General features: G+C 40.4%; 1 protein-coding gene across 1 annotated transcript; it reads right to left on the bottom strand.

Moving 5' to 3' along the window:
• Positions 1 to 1,712: 1,712 nt before the first annotated feature.
• LOC140595957 (gamma-crystallin F) lies at positions 1,713 to 3,984 on the bottom strand. Its single transcript, XM_072742396.1, has 3 exons — positions 3,976 to 3,984; positions 3,647 to 3,889; positions 1,713 to 1,985 (listed from the first exon to the last, which is right to left on the bottom strand). The coding sequence occupies exons 1-3, from the start codon at positions 3,982 to 3,984 to the stop codon at positions 1,713 to 1,715; spliced, it is 525 nt and encodes a 174-aa protein (XP_072598497.1).
• Between the last annotated feature and the right edge of the window lie 10,524 nt (positions 3,985 to 14,508).

Here is a 14,508-nt window from a genome sequence, read left to right on the forward strand (position 1 = left end):
CGTAACTCAGTTTTTAGGCTGAGCTGGATCTGAATACAGATTACAGCTCATCTTTCCAGCCTGGGTGTCTGCTCAATAGACATATAATGAGAAACACAACTATAATCTTAAATTTTCTAGTAGCCACATTAAAGTGGTTAAAAGAAACAGGCAAAATTCACTTAAGAATGGATCAAGCTATAATCAATTCAACATTAAATTCATATGAAAACTGATGAGATCTTTTGCATCTTACTTTTTATACTAAGTCTTTGACATCTGCTTTGTATTTCACACTTAGGACACAGCTTCGTGTTGGACTAGCCTTATTTCAAGCGTTCAGTAGTGTCGTGTGGTAGTGACTGCTGTCTTGGGCACCACGGATCTAAGTGTCCTTAGAGCTTCTCCACATACCTTGAAGCGCGCATGTGTGTTAGGGAAACAAAATGTTAGGCATAAATAGTCTGACGTTATTCCTTTAATGTTTGAGGTTTGGGAAACAACATATTTCCTACTTGAACATATTCTTTTTTTTTTTCAAGTAGAAAATCATTTGCAGTGGTTCTTTCATAATCGTGGCCGTTCAGCTCACCAAGACCCTATTTCAACAAGATGTCCTTTTCACCTTAAGGCAAACCCCTACGCTGGGAAGGAGTTTGTGTTTTCTCAATTACACGTAAACATCTGAAATGCAGAAATCTAGTATTTTCACTTAAAAAAAACCTCTTGTGGTGTAATAGATTACCTATTTAGATTTCATTTGAGAAACTTGATTTGCCTGCAAAGAAATTTGGAATTCAATTAGATGAATAACCCCCATAAGTTTCTTTTTTTATTCTTTAGTGCCATGATTATTTCCAAATGCTGATTCATGAACTAGATGTAATAAAGATTGACCCAAGTCAGGAGATCGTATCAGCAAGGCCAATACCCAGTTTATAAGCTTTGCGTGATTGCATTTTCCCACTCATGTACCACCTGCCTTCACTTTTGTCACTCTGTGCTCCTTTTTATCACTGCACACTACCTGAGTGCTCTGTGCCTCCCATAAGCAGAAAAATGTTTGGAAGCGTCCTTTGGGCTATTTACTAAGGTGACACTTGATTCGTGTATTTATGCTTTGGATACATAAATAATAAATCTATTCAGCCAGTCACATATTTTTAGAACTAAGACATGTCAGACACAGTTATCTTAACAAATTTATCTTTCTAACTCTATCTCCTTCAGATGCAACTTCACTTAACTATCCTACTTAATGATATCTCCAAGAGAGACTTCTACTAAAGGGCACCACGAAGGTGACCAGATGTTTGTCAGAGAGCTTACAGAACAGCTTTCTGGAAATCACTATATGCAAAGCAAAACTGTGTCAGTGACTTTAAAATAAAAACTCATGTGAACTGCATCACAACCTTATGAGATGAAGAGTATTATTATCCTGAGTTTTACAGGTTGGGAAACCGAGGCACAGGAATGCCCAGGAATGTGCCCCATTGCCTACAGCTAGTAAGGCTTTGGACCAGGCGCCCGGGCTCCCGAGGCTGTGCTCCTAACTGCTGCCCCACGCCAGCCCATGCACTGACAGGTGTCAGCAGATCCACATTATTCCAGGCTTTCTGCTGAGCCCCTCCAAGGAGGCCAAAAGGAAAACAGGACCACATGGCTGCATCAGACACACAGGAAATATTTTATTAGCTTCCAGATGGAGAACAGGGTAGAGTAAAAATGTTTCAGTAGAAATCCACGGCTCTCCTCAAGGAGCCCACCCGGGCACTCGGGGCGCCCCAGTCGTGGTAGCGCCTGTAGTCCCCCGGCCTCAGCAGGTACTGGCGCCCCCGGTAGTTGGGCAGCTCGTAGAGGACCCAGTAGCCCTCCAGCACGTGGAAGGAGTGGATCTCACTGAAGTGGAAGCGGTCGTGAAGCGAGGAGCAGTCCTCGGTGATCTCTACCATCTGGCCCCTGTAGTCCTCTCGCTCGTAGATCCTGATCCTGTGGGAGCTGGTCTGTGGGTTCGGCCATCAGCAGGTGAGGAAAAGTCAGAAAACCGAGCCGTTAGCAACCAGTCACACGTGCCACTGTGTGGCGGACTGAGCATTTCTTTATCTTTTCGGGATCAAAGATGACAAATTTTGAAAGACAGCCAATGCCAGGGCAGCTGTGTACATCTGAATGGGTTGCGCACTGCAAAACTGAAGAAGGCGTCATTCCTACAGCTCAAGTTACCTGTGGTGCTGCCAAGAGTTTCTCAGGCCACAACCTGTATGAACCATCCACACTGGCCGTATTTAGTATCATTCTTAAATAACTATGTGCAGATTGCTGTGGCCTTTATGGGTTTATGGTGGGCTCAAGTGATCCTTGGATGACATAAGAATAATTAGACATTTAAATACAATTTTAGAAAGGACCCCTGGGAAAGAAAGTTCTAATTTTGAATCTCAACAGTATTAGAAGAAGCTAGTGGGAAGGGAGGTCAAGTTGCTTTTCCCTCAGGTGAAGTCACAGACTAGTGGCAGTTCAAGAAGAAGCCCAGCCCGGGCAATCCCTAATCCCTTCCCTTCTGCCTTCAGCCCCGCTCCTCTAAGGCCCTGGAAAGCAAGAGGCCCCCCGAGACTAGGTTCGGGTGTCAGCTCCAGGGCGCTCCTGCAGATCTGCTTTAGGTAAGAAGCAACACGGAAAGCCCAAGGTCGTGGAGGAGGCCTGCACAGGACCAAGGGGGAATAAAACCTCGAGAACAGCGGAAAGCGAGGCTGTCTGTCCGGAGCAAACCCTGCCTGTCTTTCCTCGGGCACTGGATCTCTCCTCTGCCTTCCCAGAGGGCGGACGGTCTCCCTGTCTTCCTTCTCCCACCACCCAATGCTCTTGGGGAAAGTGCTCAGGAGCAACCCCCCGCGGTAGAAAGCGCTTCCGAGGGGCGTCTCCGTGGCTGAAGGGCCCGCGGTGCACCACCTGGTCTTCACGAGGCCCTGCACCCGCGCAGCAGCACCACAGCCTTTGCCTCTTTGATGAGAAGCGGAGGCCTAGGGCGCTCGGCCCAATTAGAAAGGGCGGGGGGGGGGGGTCCCCGGGGGCTCAGCGGCTTGGCGCCTGACATCCGCCCAGGGCGACCCCGGGGCCGGGATCGAGTCCCGCATGGGGCTCCTGCGAGGAGCCTGCTTCTCCCTCTGCCTCTCTCTCTCTCTCTCTCTCTCTCTCTCTGTCTCATGAATAAATAAATAAATAAATAAATAAATAAATAAATAAATAAAATCTTTTTAAAAAGGAAAGAAAGGGCGGGGGTGGGGTGGGGAGCCGGGCGCGCGGGCTCCGGGGCTGCTCTGGGGCCCTCTCAGCCGCGGGCCTTGCGGGAGCTGCCGGCGCCCACGGTCGGCTCGGGGTTGGGCGGCACAGGAGGCGGGACTGCGCGTGCGCGGGACGCCAGCGCTCAGGGCACGGGTGGCCGCCGCGTGCTCGGGGCCGCTCCCGGCCTCGGTCCGACCCCAGGAGGCGACAGGTGCAGAAGGAGAGCAGCGGCGGTGGGGCCAGCGGGCCACCTGCGGGCCACCTGCGGGCCACGTGCGGAGCGGAGCCGCGGGGCTGCACGGCGGGGTCACCGCTTAGGTCGGGGCGCGGGCGGCGGAGTCCCAGGGCCGGGGGGCGGGGGGGGGGCGGGGGCCGCACTCACGTGGGGGAGGAGGCGGCAGGAGCGGACGGCGTCGCTGAGGCCCAGCCACTGCTGGTAGTCGGGGTAGTCCCCGCGCCGCAGGAAGTACTGGCCCCCCGCGTAGTTGGGCTGCTCGTAGAGCATCCAGCAGCCGCTGTCCACGCGGACGGAGTTGCAGCGGCTCAAGTAGGGCTGCAGGTTGGGGTGGTCGCTGCTGCACTCGTAGTGCCGGCCCTGGAAGCCGCGCTCCTCGTAGAAGGTGATCTGCAAGGCAAGGGAGGGAGAGCTCGGAGGCCTGGCCCCGGGCTGGGGGCGGGGGTGGGGGCCGGGCCGGGGCTGGCGGGGCTCACCTTCCCCATGGCGGTGGAGGCAGGTCCAGGTCCAGGTCCAGGTCCAGGTCGGGGGCGGCCGCGGCGCGCGGCTATATAGCAGGAGGCCTGCTGCGTTGGCAGGAACCACACAAAAGGGGCCCGCGGGGCGAGGAGGGGATTTTCTCTCTCTCTTTTCTACATAATGACTGTGGGGGGTGGGGTGCGGGACTTATTGTATGTTTTCTCTTAGACTCTCCAGTGTTTTCGATTTGATGAGCCGCGTTAAAACTGTCACTTGGTGCCTCTGGGGCCTTTAGGCGAAGCCTATTTAGGACTTTGGAGCTGAGCAAAAGCCCTCACCGAGTTAATAATGGCAATGGAATATTTTAGGTATCTTCTTAAATTGCAAAACGATCTCTTTTTGGATAACAGAGCCGGGTAGTGGGTCTCCTTTTGGGTAACAGAGCCGGGTAGGGACCGAGTGAGGTCAGAACTGAGGTCACTGAGGTCAGTGAGGTCACTGAGGTCAGAACAGGCCCAGCTGGAGGCGTTTGGATGAGAGCGTTTTCTTGGTGTGAGAACCTGGCACAGGGGGAAGAGCCTGCCTTCTCCATAGTATGTTTAAAGTAAGATGGGATTTCTGTCTAAGAGGAAGAACCTCTCCATGACCCTCCGGGCTGACAAGTGGGTACAGCAGATGTTGCTAACACTTGAGGAAGGGTGACCAGGAGTTGGGCCCTAAGGAAGCCCCGTTTAGGGACTCACCTGCCACCCTGCTGCCTGGAGCCTGGACAGGACCAGGGACATCTCCAGGGCCTCAGTTGGGGCCTCTCCCTGCACAGGCAAGGAGACCCTCACTTTTGAAATTCACAGAGATGACTCACTGGTGGTTCCAACTCACACAGTAACTTTCTTATGAACTAATAATTTGGCTAAGTGCTGAGCTTGTTTGTTTGGATCTAGCTGCTAGTTAATATGCAAATATAACAAAATTTTAAATACCACAAGCTTGCAAAGCTTTTGCCTTCCCTACTTTCCCCAGCCCTAGGAAAGCCCTGCTTGCTTCGTAGTTAAGGCTCTGGCTACAGGGGCTGGAGTCCGCCTTCCTCCCCAGCTAGGCCAACCCACCCTCCCCCAGCTGCTCCTGCTGCTCTACTCTTTATAGCAGGCTCTCTCTCAACCTTAGCACCATCTGACATTTTATTTTATTTTATTTTTTTATTTTTTTAAAATATTTTATTTATTTATTCATGACAGACATAGAGAGAGAGAGAGAGAGAGGCAGAGACACAGGCAGAGGGAGAAGCAGGCTCCATGCAGGGAGCCTGACGTGGAACTCGATCCCGGGACTCCAGGATCGCGCCCTGGGCCAAAGGCAGGCGCCAAACCGCTGAGCCACCCAGGGATCCCCCATCTGACATTTTAGACTGAAAAACTCTCTGCTGTGGGTGGCTGTCCTGTACGTTGGATATTTAGCAACATCCTGTCTGTACCCACTGGATGCCAGGAGCACCCGCCCCCCTTTCTTTTTCCCCAAGTTATGGCAACTGAAAATGTTCTCAGATATTGCCGAAGATCCCTCTATGTGTGTGTTGCGGGGGGTAGGATTGTCCCCCCCCCCCCCCCCCCCCCCCCCCCCCCGCTCCAGCGCCTCTGAAAAGTACTGGTCTAAAAGTGCTAGCCATAGGCTTAACATTCTCACCATTGTTTACCCCACTGTCTTAATGGGATGGTTTGTGGACAGTCGGGAACTGTAGTAATTCCTCAGAGATGCTCTGGCGTCACTCAGACAGCAAGTAGGAGGGAAAGATGGAATGCCCCTGATCTTATTCCCCCACTTTAAGCAGAGCATTTTCACTTCTATGTGTCTTATATAAACCTTATTTGAAATAAAAGGGTTTTATTACTAGGTAAATAATAATAATAATAAAACACTTAAAAATCATTGGTTTTAGATATTGTGACTTCCATATTGTGCTTTCCTTTAAAAGCAAATCCATTACGTACCAACCATAGTACATAATAGAATCGTCATCCTTTTATGTATCAGTGTAAATGAATTTCCCAGGATTGCTAGCTTATTCCTTCTGAAAGAAAAGATCTTAAGAGAATGAAACATAGGCCTGATAGATTTTGTTGTGATAAAGTCTGGAAGCATTGGATTGTGGCACCATGCCAAAGAGAACAAGAATGAAGTGGATACCACATGGAAAATTCTGGACAACCAGAGATTAGCTTACAAACAGTGGGCCCGGGAAATGGGGTTTGAAGAGCTGGCAAAGAGAATGTGCTAAATGGGGCTGGGGTAAATCCAGCCTGGTTCAGAAGCTGATTTCAGTTTGGGGCTCTGTTTTGAAGGTTTCTAAATGGTCCTTTACGCTCATTTTCTGAAGACGAAATTAAGGATTTATTTTTTTAACTCCTTGAGGATTAGTTCAGTTATTCATGATGCTTTTAACTTTCAACTTTATCCTCTATCTTGTGACATGCAGAGCTTAGAGCTGAGTAGATTCCTTTTTAACTAAAACTTTCCAGGAGACTGAAAATGAAGAGCATCAATGTCTATATGTTAGGAAATTAGGTGAAAGACTTTATTGCTGTATGGCCAGAAAACGACAAAAAGCACGGAGACACTGGGTGCAAAGCAGGAATATAATCTGTTTTCATTCCACCTGCCCCGAAAGTGCTACTAAGGCACTTAAGCTTTATCTTCAAACTCTCCGGGAAGCAAACAAAACACGGAAAACAGTCTGTTAGAAAACAATGCCCAGTAAAATGGGAATTAAACCCAGTAAAATAAAGCATGCGGTACCAAGTATGGCAAGAGACTATGAAAAACTGGAATCACCAGGCTCTTTGTTCTAAAGGCTTATAGCAGGATTTCCCAAAAGGATGTGGCGAACTTTCTTCCAACTGACTGCTTTATTATTTGAGCCTTTTGATCAGTGTTTATTTTCTCAAAACAAGCATCAAATAATGTTTCCTAGTAGTTGTATTCTTTCCTGAAGATTTTTAAAGCCTCCTGAGGATTAAATATTACAGCCAACAAATCCTATTTCTACTCTAAATCGTTGGCTATACAGGGAAATTCTTCATTGACTTTGTTTAAATAAGAGGCAGCTGTAGTCCTCCAGCACCGATCACAGAGGAGTACCAAGGTTCTCAAATGGGCTATGCTGAGAAATACCAAGTGCTATTAGCCTGAGTAGTAATCAGGTGAGGCAGGAGTGACTGCCTGTCACAAATATCTTTTATCAAGGTCTTACAGACCATCTGCCACTTAATATAACTATTTGCTTTAATAAATTTGTAGCACTCATGCTAATAGCAGAAAATAAAGACAATTCACGCTCGATCAGTTTGTGATAGCAGATGTGAAATGCAGGCTATACAAGACATGGGTAAAATAAATCCACCCTTCGTGGCAGCATGCTAAAGGAGATGCTAAAAATAAAGTAAAATTTCCATTTCAAGTCAAGAAGAAAAAGAGGAAAGAAGAGGTACATTGCATCCAATGGATTTAAAGATATTCAAATTCTAAATACATCTGTGATTGTGTATAATATATATATATATATAACCTATATATATATTATATATCTATATATAAATACTGAGAAAGAATTCTGACCCCAAAATATAGAAGAAAAAAAGTTACAGTTAAAGATGTAAGATTATTTTGCCTATTTTGAAGTGGCTAAGCTATTTTTTTTTTTTTGCCAAAGGATTAAATCGTAATACATTTTAAATATCTGATTTCAAGTAAATTAATAAAACCAAGACAAGAAATTTAAAAAATACTCAGGGAGCAAGATTGCTGAATATTTTTTATTGGAAAAATTTTAAGCATTACTTTTCTTTACAGATAGTCACTAACTATTAAACTAGGAATGATAGTGCACTTCTGACTAAAAAAAGTTAAGGCCTAAGCGAAATAAAACCATAAGCCAATGAATATTGCAAAAAAGTTGTGATTATTCCTATCTTGCCTTCTATTTGTGCTGTTGTCATTCACATCTAAGAAACACTATCCTTTTGACAGAATATAAATAAGAAAATCTAATAATATTGTAGCCCAGAGGAAATCTTTGTCAATTGTTATCTTTTTCCTCTAAGAACTTTTTGTATATCAACATTAAATAAGTAGTTATGTAAATCAAGCCTCAATAAAATAAAGTTGCATTTTTTTTTTCTGAGAAGGAAAGTGAAAAAAATACTCATATGGTTGGCCTAGATATCTGAAAAATAGCAGAGATTTGTCTGTAATAGGAAAATTAAAAAAAAATTGGCTCCCTGAACAAAAAATTCATACTGCATTCTAAAATTAAGCAACATTGGCTGCTAAAACCCCACAACAGAATGTGTGATACTATATTTGAAAACATATAGGTTGTGATATATAACAATATAATGTATAACTAAAATATATTTCATATATAATGAGCTCTATTGTAGTAAGTAACTCACAAAACTTCTCTGGTTTCCTTTTTCTACAAAATGAGGGTGTTCAATTTAGAGATTCCAGAGGCTTTAGAGGTTATCTGTAACACATAAAATTCTATTCATCACTAAACAAGGAAAAATAAGTGTTGGCAAGTGCAAAATAGCAAGACTGGTTTTATGATCTTTTTTGAATTTTAAACTGAAAATTAGGACACCAAACAAAAGGTTTGCTAGACTTGCTGTTGTTTTCTCAGATTATTATTTAGTTTAACAGAAAAATTAACTATTCATTAATATGCAAATAACCTTAACAGAGAATTACTGATCCTTAGAAAAATTTCAAAGACTACTATCATCTTAATGTCGAGACAATTAACTCACCTTGTCTTTAAGAACAAGAACATTAAGCAAAAGCTAAAATAATTGAATATTTCTTTTCACAGCCCCACTGTACTTAATACTTATTTTCTAAAATCTGTCTTAACATTGTCTTCTTCCTTCTTCCTATTATTTTTAAATCATTTCCATCAGAACAAAGTACACAACTATCTAAATTGGAATTAAATCACCATCATTATAAAACCCTCCTCAAAAAAGAAGTCAAACTTTATTCATTTTAAACTTTATTATTTACTATTATGATTCAAAAAGAAAAGTTTATTCTTACTCAAGGTTTATACTATTTTTCACCCAATACTATTTTAGATGACTGGAATATATCACTACACAAAATAGGCTGAGATCCTCACCCTCTTGAATTTTAACATAGCCAATGGAGATAAATTCTAAAAGTAGACGAAATAACTAAATACCTTACAAAACTATTTTTTTTTTTTTTTTTTTAGTCTCTCCACTGAGTGAGGAGCCCAATGCAGGGCTGGAACTCATCACCCTGAGATGAAGACCTGAGCTGAGATCAAGACTTAGATGCTTAACCAACTGAACAACCCAGATACCTCACTAAATTATATTTTTAAATGTGATGAATCATGAAGCTGGTTTCCCACACTGCATGGTGGGATCATGAACTAATTTTTGGCCCTGTGAGAACTCCTAAAACCATTGAAACTGCTTTTTTCTACAGTTGATTCAGCATTATGAAATTCTTACATTTGTTTCCTTATAACTATTTACTGGTGTAACAATCAACCCTGCTTCTTTATTAACCTTATCCAATAAAAGAGAATGTCATGATTGTCTTTGTTCAGTAAGTGTCCATTCAAAAAAACGGATCTTTTGAATAGGCCCTTACCAAATTCTAAATTAATATTGTTTTTATTGTTTTTTGACAGGATTTGTCATAAAAATGGAAAAGGCAATAACAGGTTTATATATAATAACTATTTTAGACTTCTTTTTCATTTCCAATTCTCTATAAAAGGTGTATTTTGTTCAATTTCGCCAAACTTGTGTCATGCTATAAAGCATGTCATTGTGTTAAATAGTTAAGACTAAACATATATATTGATGGCTAGTATGCTTTCAGAGTAATTCATGACTTTGGAATGCTAAGGAAATAAAGAAGTTTTTATTTTTAAACCTCTGTCAATTCTTTTTTTTTTCTGTCAATTCTTTTTAAAGTGAACAAAAAATTCATGAATTAAGAGTTACTTTAAAAGCTATAGGAATTCCTTAGTAGTCAAAAAATAAACACTACTTAATTAAAATGCTTTGTAAACTGGAAGACAAATCTGTGGAGAGCTTAATATTTCTACTGTAGGTGCACAAAATTCACAAAGTGAAGCCAATCAGTTTTAAAGGTTTATGAGGATAAGATTGGAAAGAACTAGAACCGTCAACTAGTGTCTCCAGATAAGCTCAAGTAGATTCTTGCCAAAATCCTTGGGATGCCTGAGTGGCTCAGCAGTTTGGGTGTCTCCCTTGGCTCAGGGCCTGATCCTGGGGTGCTAGGATCGGGTCCCTCATCAGGCTCCGTACATGGAGTCTGCCTCTCCCTCTGCCTATGTCTCTGCCTCTCACCCTGTGTCTCTTGTAAATAAATAAATAAATAAATAAATAAATAAAATCTTTTTAAAAATCCTCAATGAAATATCTCCATTGGTTGGGCTATTAAATTCTTATACTTTTTTGGGGAGAACTGAGAATGTAATCATTCTGCATTTGTAACATATAATTTTGGAAGAATTCTAACAGTGGGTCACAGACTAGAATGATGTCCTATGATAGTCTTTGAGTATCTGTAAAGAAATTTTACACAGTTGTCTTTTTCTATGAGTTATCAACATATACTTGTAACCATATGTTTATTATTATCTGGATGGATTAAAACGTACCTTTTTCAAAATAGCCAAAAACATATTAGATTCTTTATCCCTACTTGTTCATTCTGATTTAAATATACCCAATGATAGGTAATGCATTTTCTTAGACAGTTATTACTAAATTATATAAAGATTTTCTTCTTAAATAGAAAATTCACTATCTTTATGATTCTCAATTCACTCTCAACTCTAGAGAGTCCAGTTGAGTAAGGAAACAGTTAAGATATAGGCAGAGAGAGAGAGAGGAGGCCCTGCTCCCTTGACTAGGCTCAAAGAAATCCCAGATGTGGAGAAATGTTATGACAAGATATTAATCAGAGAGAAGGGAACATAAGGGAACCTACCTTGTTTGTCCAACATATAAATAAGATAGTCACATGATAGTTACAAATTCACCTTGTTGGTCCTAAATATAAATGAGCTATTTACATGATAGTTACAAATCTACCTTGTTTGTCTTAAATGGTGTAGAGGAGATACTTACCAAATTCCCTGGACAGTTTTCTATTAAAAAAAAACCATCCATGAAAGCCCTCAGTGGCTATCCATTGGGGACACTTCTCCTCTAGAGAGCTTTTTCCTTTCCTTTCTCTTCTCACTTTCACTTAATAAACTTTCACTTTGCTTTACACTGTTGAATCTGCAAGATTCATTCTTTGACTCTGTGAGACAAGAACCCTGTAACTCTGTAATAGAAAGACTGGTTGTTGTTGCTATGTCTTGATTAGAAAAAAATATAAATTTGAATTTAAAATACTGGTAAGTCAATTCATACAAGATGCATGACCTAATGAAGTTCATAGTCTGGAATGTCTTGTCTGGAAGCTGAGACAAGAGTAGGCTAGGGAAAGCAAAATATGTGTGCGTTTTAAGAATTTATTTATTTTAGAAAGAAAGGAGAGAGAAAGAAAGAACGAGCAGGAGAGGCAGAGATATGGGGAGAGAGAATCTCAAGCAGAGCTTATCTTGCGCTCCATCTCATCACCCAGTAGATCACAACCTGAGCCCAAACTGAGATGCTTAACTGTCTATGCCACTCATGTGTTCCATATGCCCTGTTTTTAGAACGCAGATAGTGACAGGCAAATCTGAATTTAAATTAGTTAAAAACATGTATATTTTTTAAACTTTATGACTGTAAAGTTTGGGAATGAGTGCTCATGTAAATACACTAGAGGGAATGTAGAAAGTTTTAGTTTATAATTTCATTTTTTAAAAAGTTTGTCTATGTTATATTCCAAATCACATAGTAATGCATCATGACATTTAGTGATCTATATTGGAAAAAATAGTTTCTTTTGAGGTTTGTAAGGAATAAAGTATTAGAACACATCTTCCATATGGAAAATTGTGCCTAGTGATTTTTTATCTGGGAAGGATGATTGATAGCCTTCTCCAAGTGAAAATGATATATATTTGTATATATATGAATTTATTTATTATAATAATAATAAAATATAGTTAATATTTAAATGTTTAAGTTCAAATATATATTTAAATTAGAGTATGTTTATATATTATTTATATTATTCGTTTTCTCACTTTAAAGTCTTTTCTATGGCACTAAATTAGGGAAAACGGGCAAAATCTTAGAAATTGCTCATTTTATGTTATCCATTCTAACTTTCAAATTAAACACATATATGTTTATAATTAGTTTCACTTTTAGGTCTTTTCAGTGTGTGCTTAACAGATACTGAAAGATCAACTGATAATTGAAAATTATAATTTTGGTAGACATTGGAAATATTTAGCTTTTGATTATTCATTTGATAAAATAAAAGCAGCACAACATTTGAGAGGGAGGGATTGATTCTATTTAAAAGAAGCAGATTTCATCATAGGTATATTTTTGTTCTAAACTTCAACACAAATTAGGTGTTCTGTTTTGATTTTGTGGAAATTATCCCCAAAGGAAGAAAAGGTTGGGGAAAGGAGTAGAGGAGTACAAGATATTGCAAAATTTTTCATTTCATGTATCTGAAAAAGAACTTGTATTAAAAAATAGGGAAGCCTGGGTGGCTCAGCAGTTTAGTGCCACCTTCAGCCCAGGGCCTGATTCTGGAGACCCAGGATCGAGTCCCACGTGGGGCTCCCTGCATAAAGCCTGCTTCTCCCTCTGCTTTTGTCTTTGCCTCTCTCTCTCTCTCATTCTGTATGTCATGAATAAATAAATAAAATCTTTAAAAAAAAGTGCAAGAATTTTCATTTCATGTATCTGAAAAAGAACTTATATAAAAATATTGAAACTCTTACAAATGAATAATCAAAAGTCAAACAAACCAATTAAAAAATAAGCATAAGACACAGCCTCTTCACAAACGATGTAATAAAATCCAAATCAAATTAAAAGGGGTTTAAATTATCAATTCTTAAGGAAACACAAACCAGTACCCATAAGTCACTTCCTAATACTCTCTATTCTAGGGAACATATCTTAAAAGCTGAACATTTCTAGTGGGAGGGTAGTATTTATAACCAATGTGGGAAACTGAAGTTTCTCATGACCCAACTATTTTATTTATATCTAGGTATATACGTAAGAGAAATGAAAACACAAATCCACCAAAGATTCAGGGAACTTTTCTTCTTATAACTCCAAATTGAAAACAAGATAGATTGTCCCTCAACAGAAGAATAGATAAATAAATACATTTTGTTATATTCATATGAATATTATCCGAAAAGGGGGAAAGAATGAGAATCCAGAGAACCTACATGCCCTAGTACACTTGTCAGTAGATCCATCTATGACTGATTATATTTATGACAGATTATATTTATGATTGATTATTGACTCGTCATCACAGAAACAAGATCACTCAAACAGAGAAGGAGGATATAAGCTTTGGATGAATATCAGTAGTGATGGCTTGACTCTATAGCCTTCTATCCCTGCAGTGTGCAGAATAAAGTGCACGCTAATAAGCCCTACACATTTGGAAGATGACCAAGGTGTCCAGCCACCTTCATGTGGCTCAAAGCCTGGTCATAAAATGGTTAAATTCCACAAATAGACAAGTGATTCTTAACTTGAGTATGCATGGTCTGCAGACAACCAACAGCCCCCCAAAATGAAAAAAATTTATCATGCGCCCTAAGAATAATTTTTATAGAGAGAAGCTTTCATCAGAGGCTTTGACAGTTATGAAACGCTGATTCTAGAAATAATGATGGCCTCGTTAACATGCCTTTTCATAAAAGCCACTGTAAACAACTGCCAATAGGAGTAAAATTCTCAATTTTTAATAACTAATGAATAATATACCTTCAGTTTTCCAGTGCTGTTCATAGTCATTAAGTATATTGTTTTAAATTCATTTGATTGAGTTTGAATTTGCACATGATATTTTGCCTTTTCCATTTTTAAATGTACAATTACATGATTTTTTAGAATTGCATACAGTTCTGTAATCACTACCACAGTCATGATATAGAACATTTCCGGATTGACAACTTTCTTAAAATGCACTTTAGATGTGCCACTGTGTTGTCTTTTCACTTCTCTAGTTCCTGGTAAAAAAAAGTTGCTATCATTGTACGTTTATTCCTCAGGATAAAATGTGTCTCTTTTCTAAGATGGCATTTAAAGTTTTCACTTTATTATTTGGTTTCAGAAACTTGATTATTTTATGCCTTGGAGTGGTTTTACTTTTGTTTATACTGCTTCAAGGTCATTGATCTTCTTGGATCTCTGTGTTAATAGTTTTCTTTAAATTGAAATTCGTAAGTCATTTTTTCTAATAATTTTATACCTCCTATCACCTTGTGGGATCCCAAGAACACACTTATTAGACTATTTGATACTCTCCCCCAAATTACTGAGGCTTTATTCTTTAAATTTTAT

Source organism: Vulpes vulpes, chromosome 16, assembly GCF_048418805.1.
Source record: "Vulpes vulpes isolate BD-2025 chromosome 16, VulVul3, whole genome shotgun sequence".
Lineage (NCBI taxonomy): Eukaryota > Metazoa > Chordata > Mammalia > Carnivora > Canidae > Vulpes > Vulpes vulpes.

What these genes read in the sequence shown, in the direction of transcription:
- LOC140595957 (XM_072742396.1), bottom strand. An exon ending in CCTGCCGCCTCCTCCCCCAC is followed by an intron (nt 1,986 to 3,646) that starts GTGAGTGCGGCC and finishes CCGAACCCACAG; the next exon opens with ACCAGCTCCCACAGGATCAG.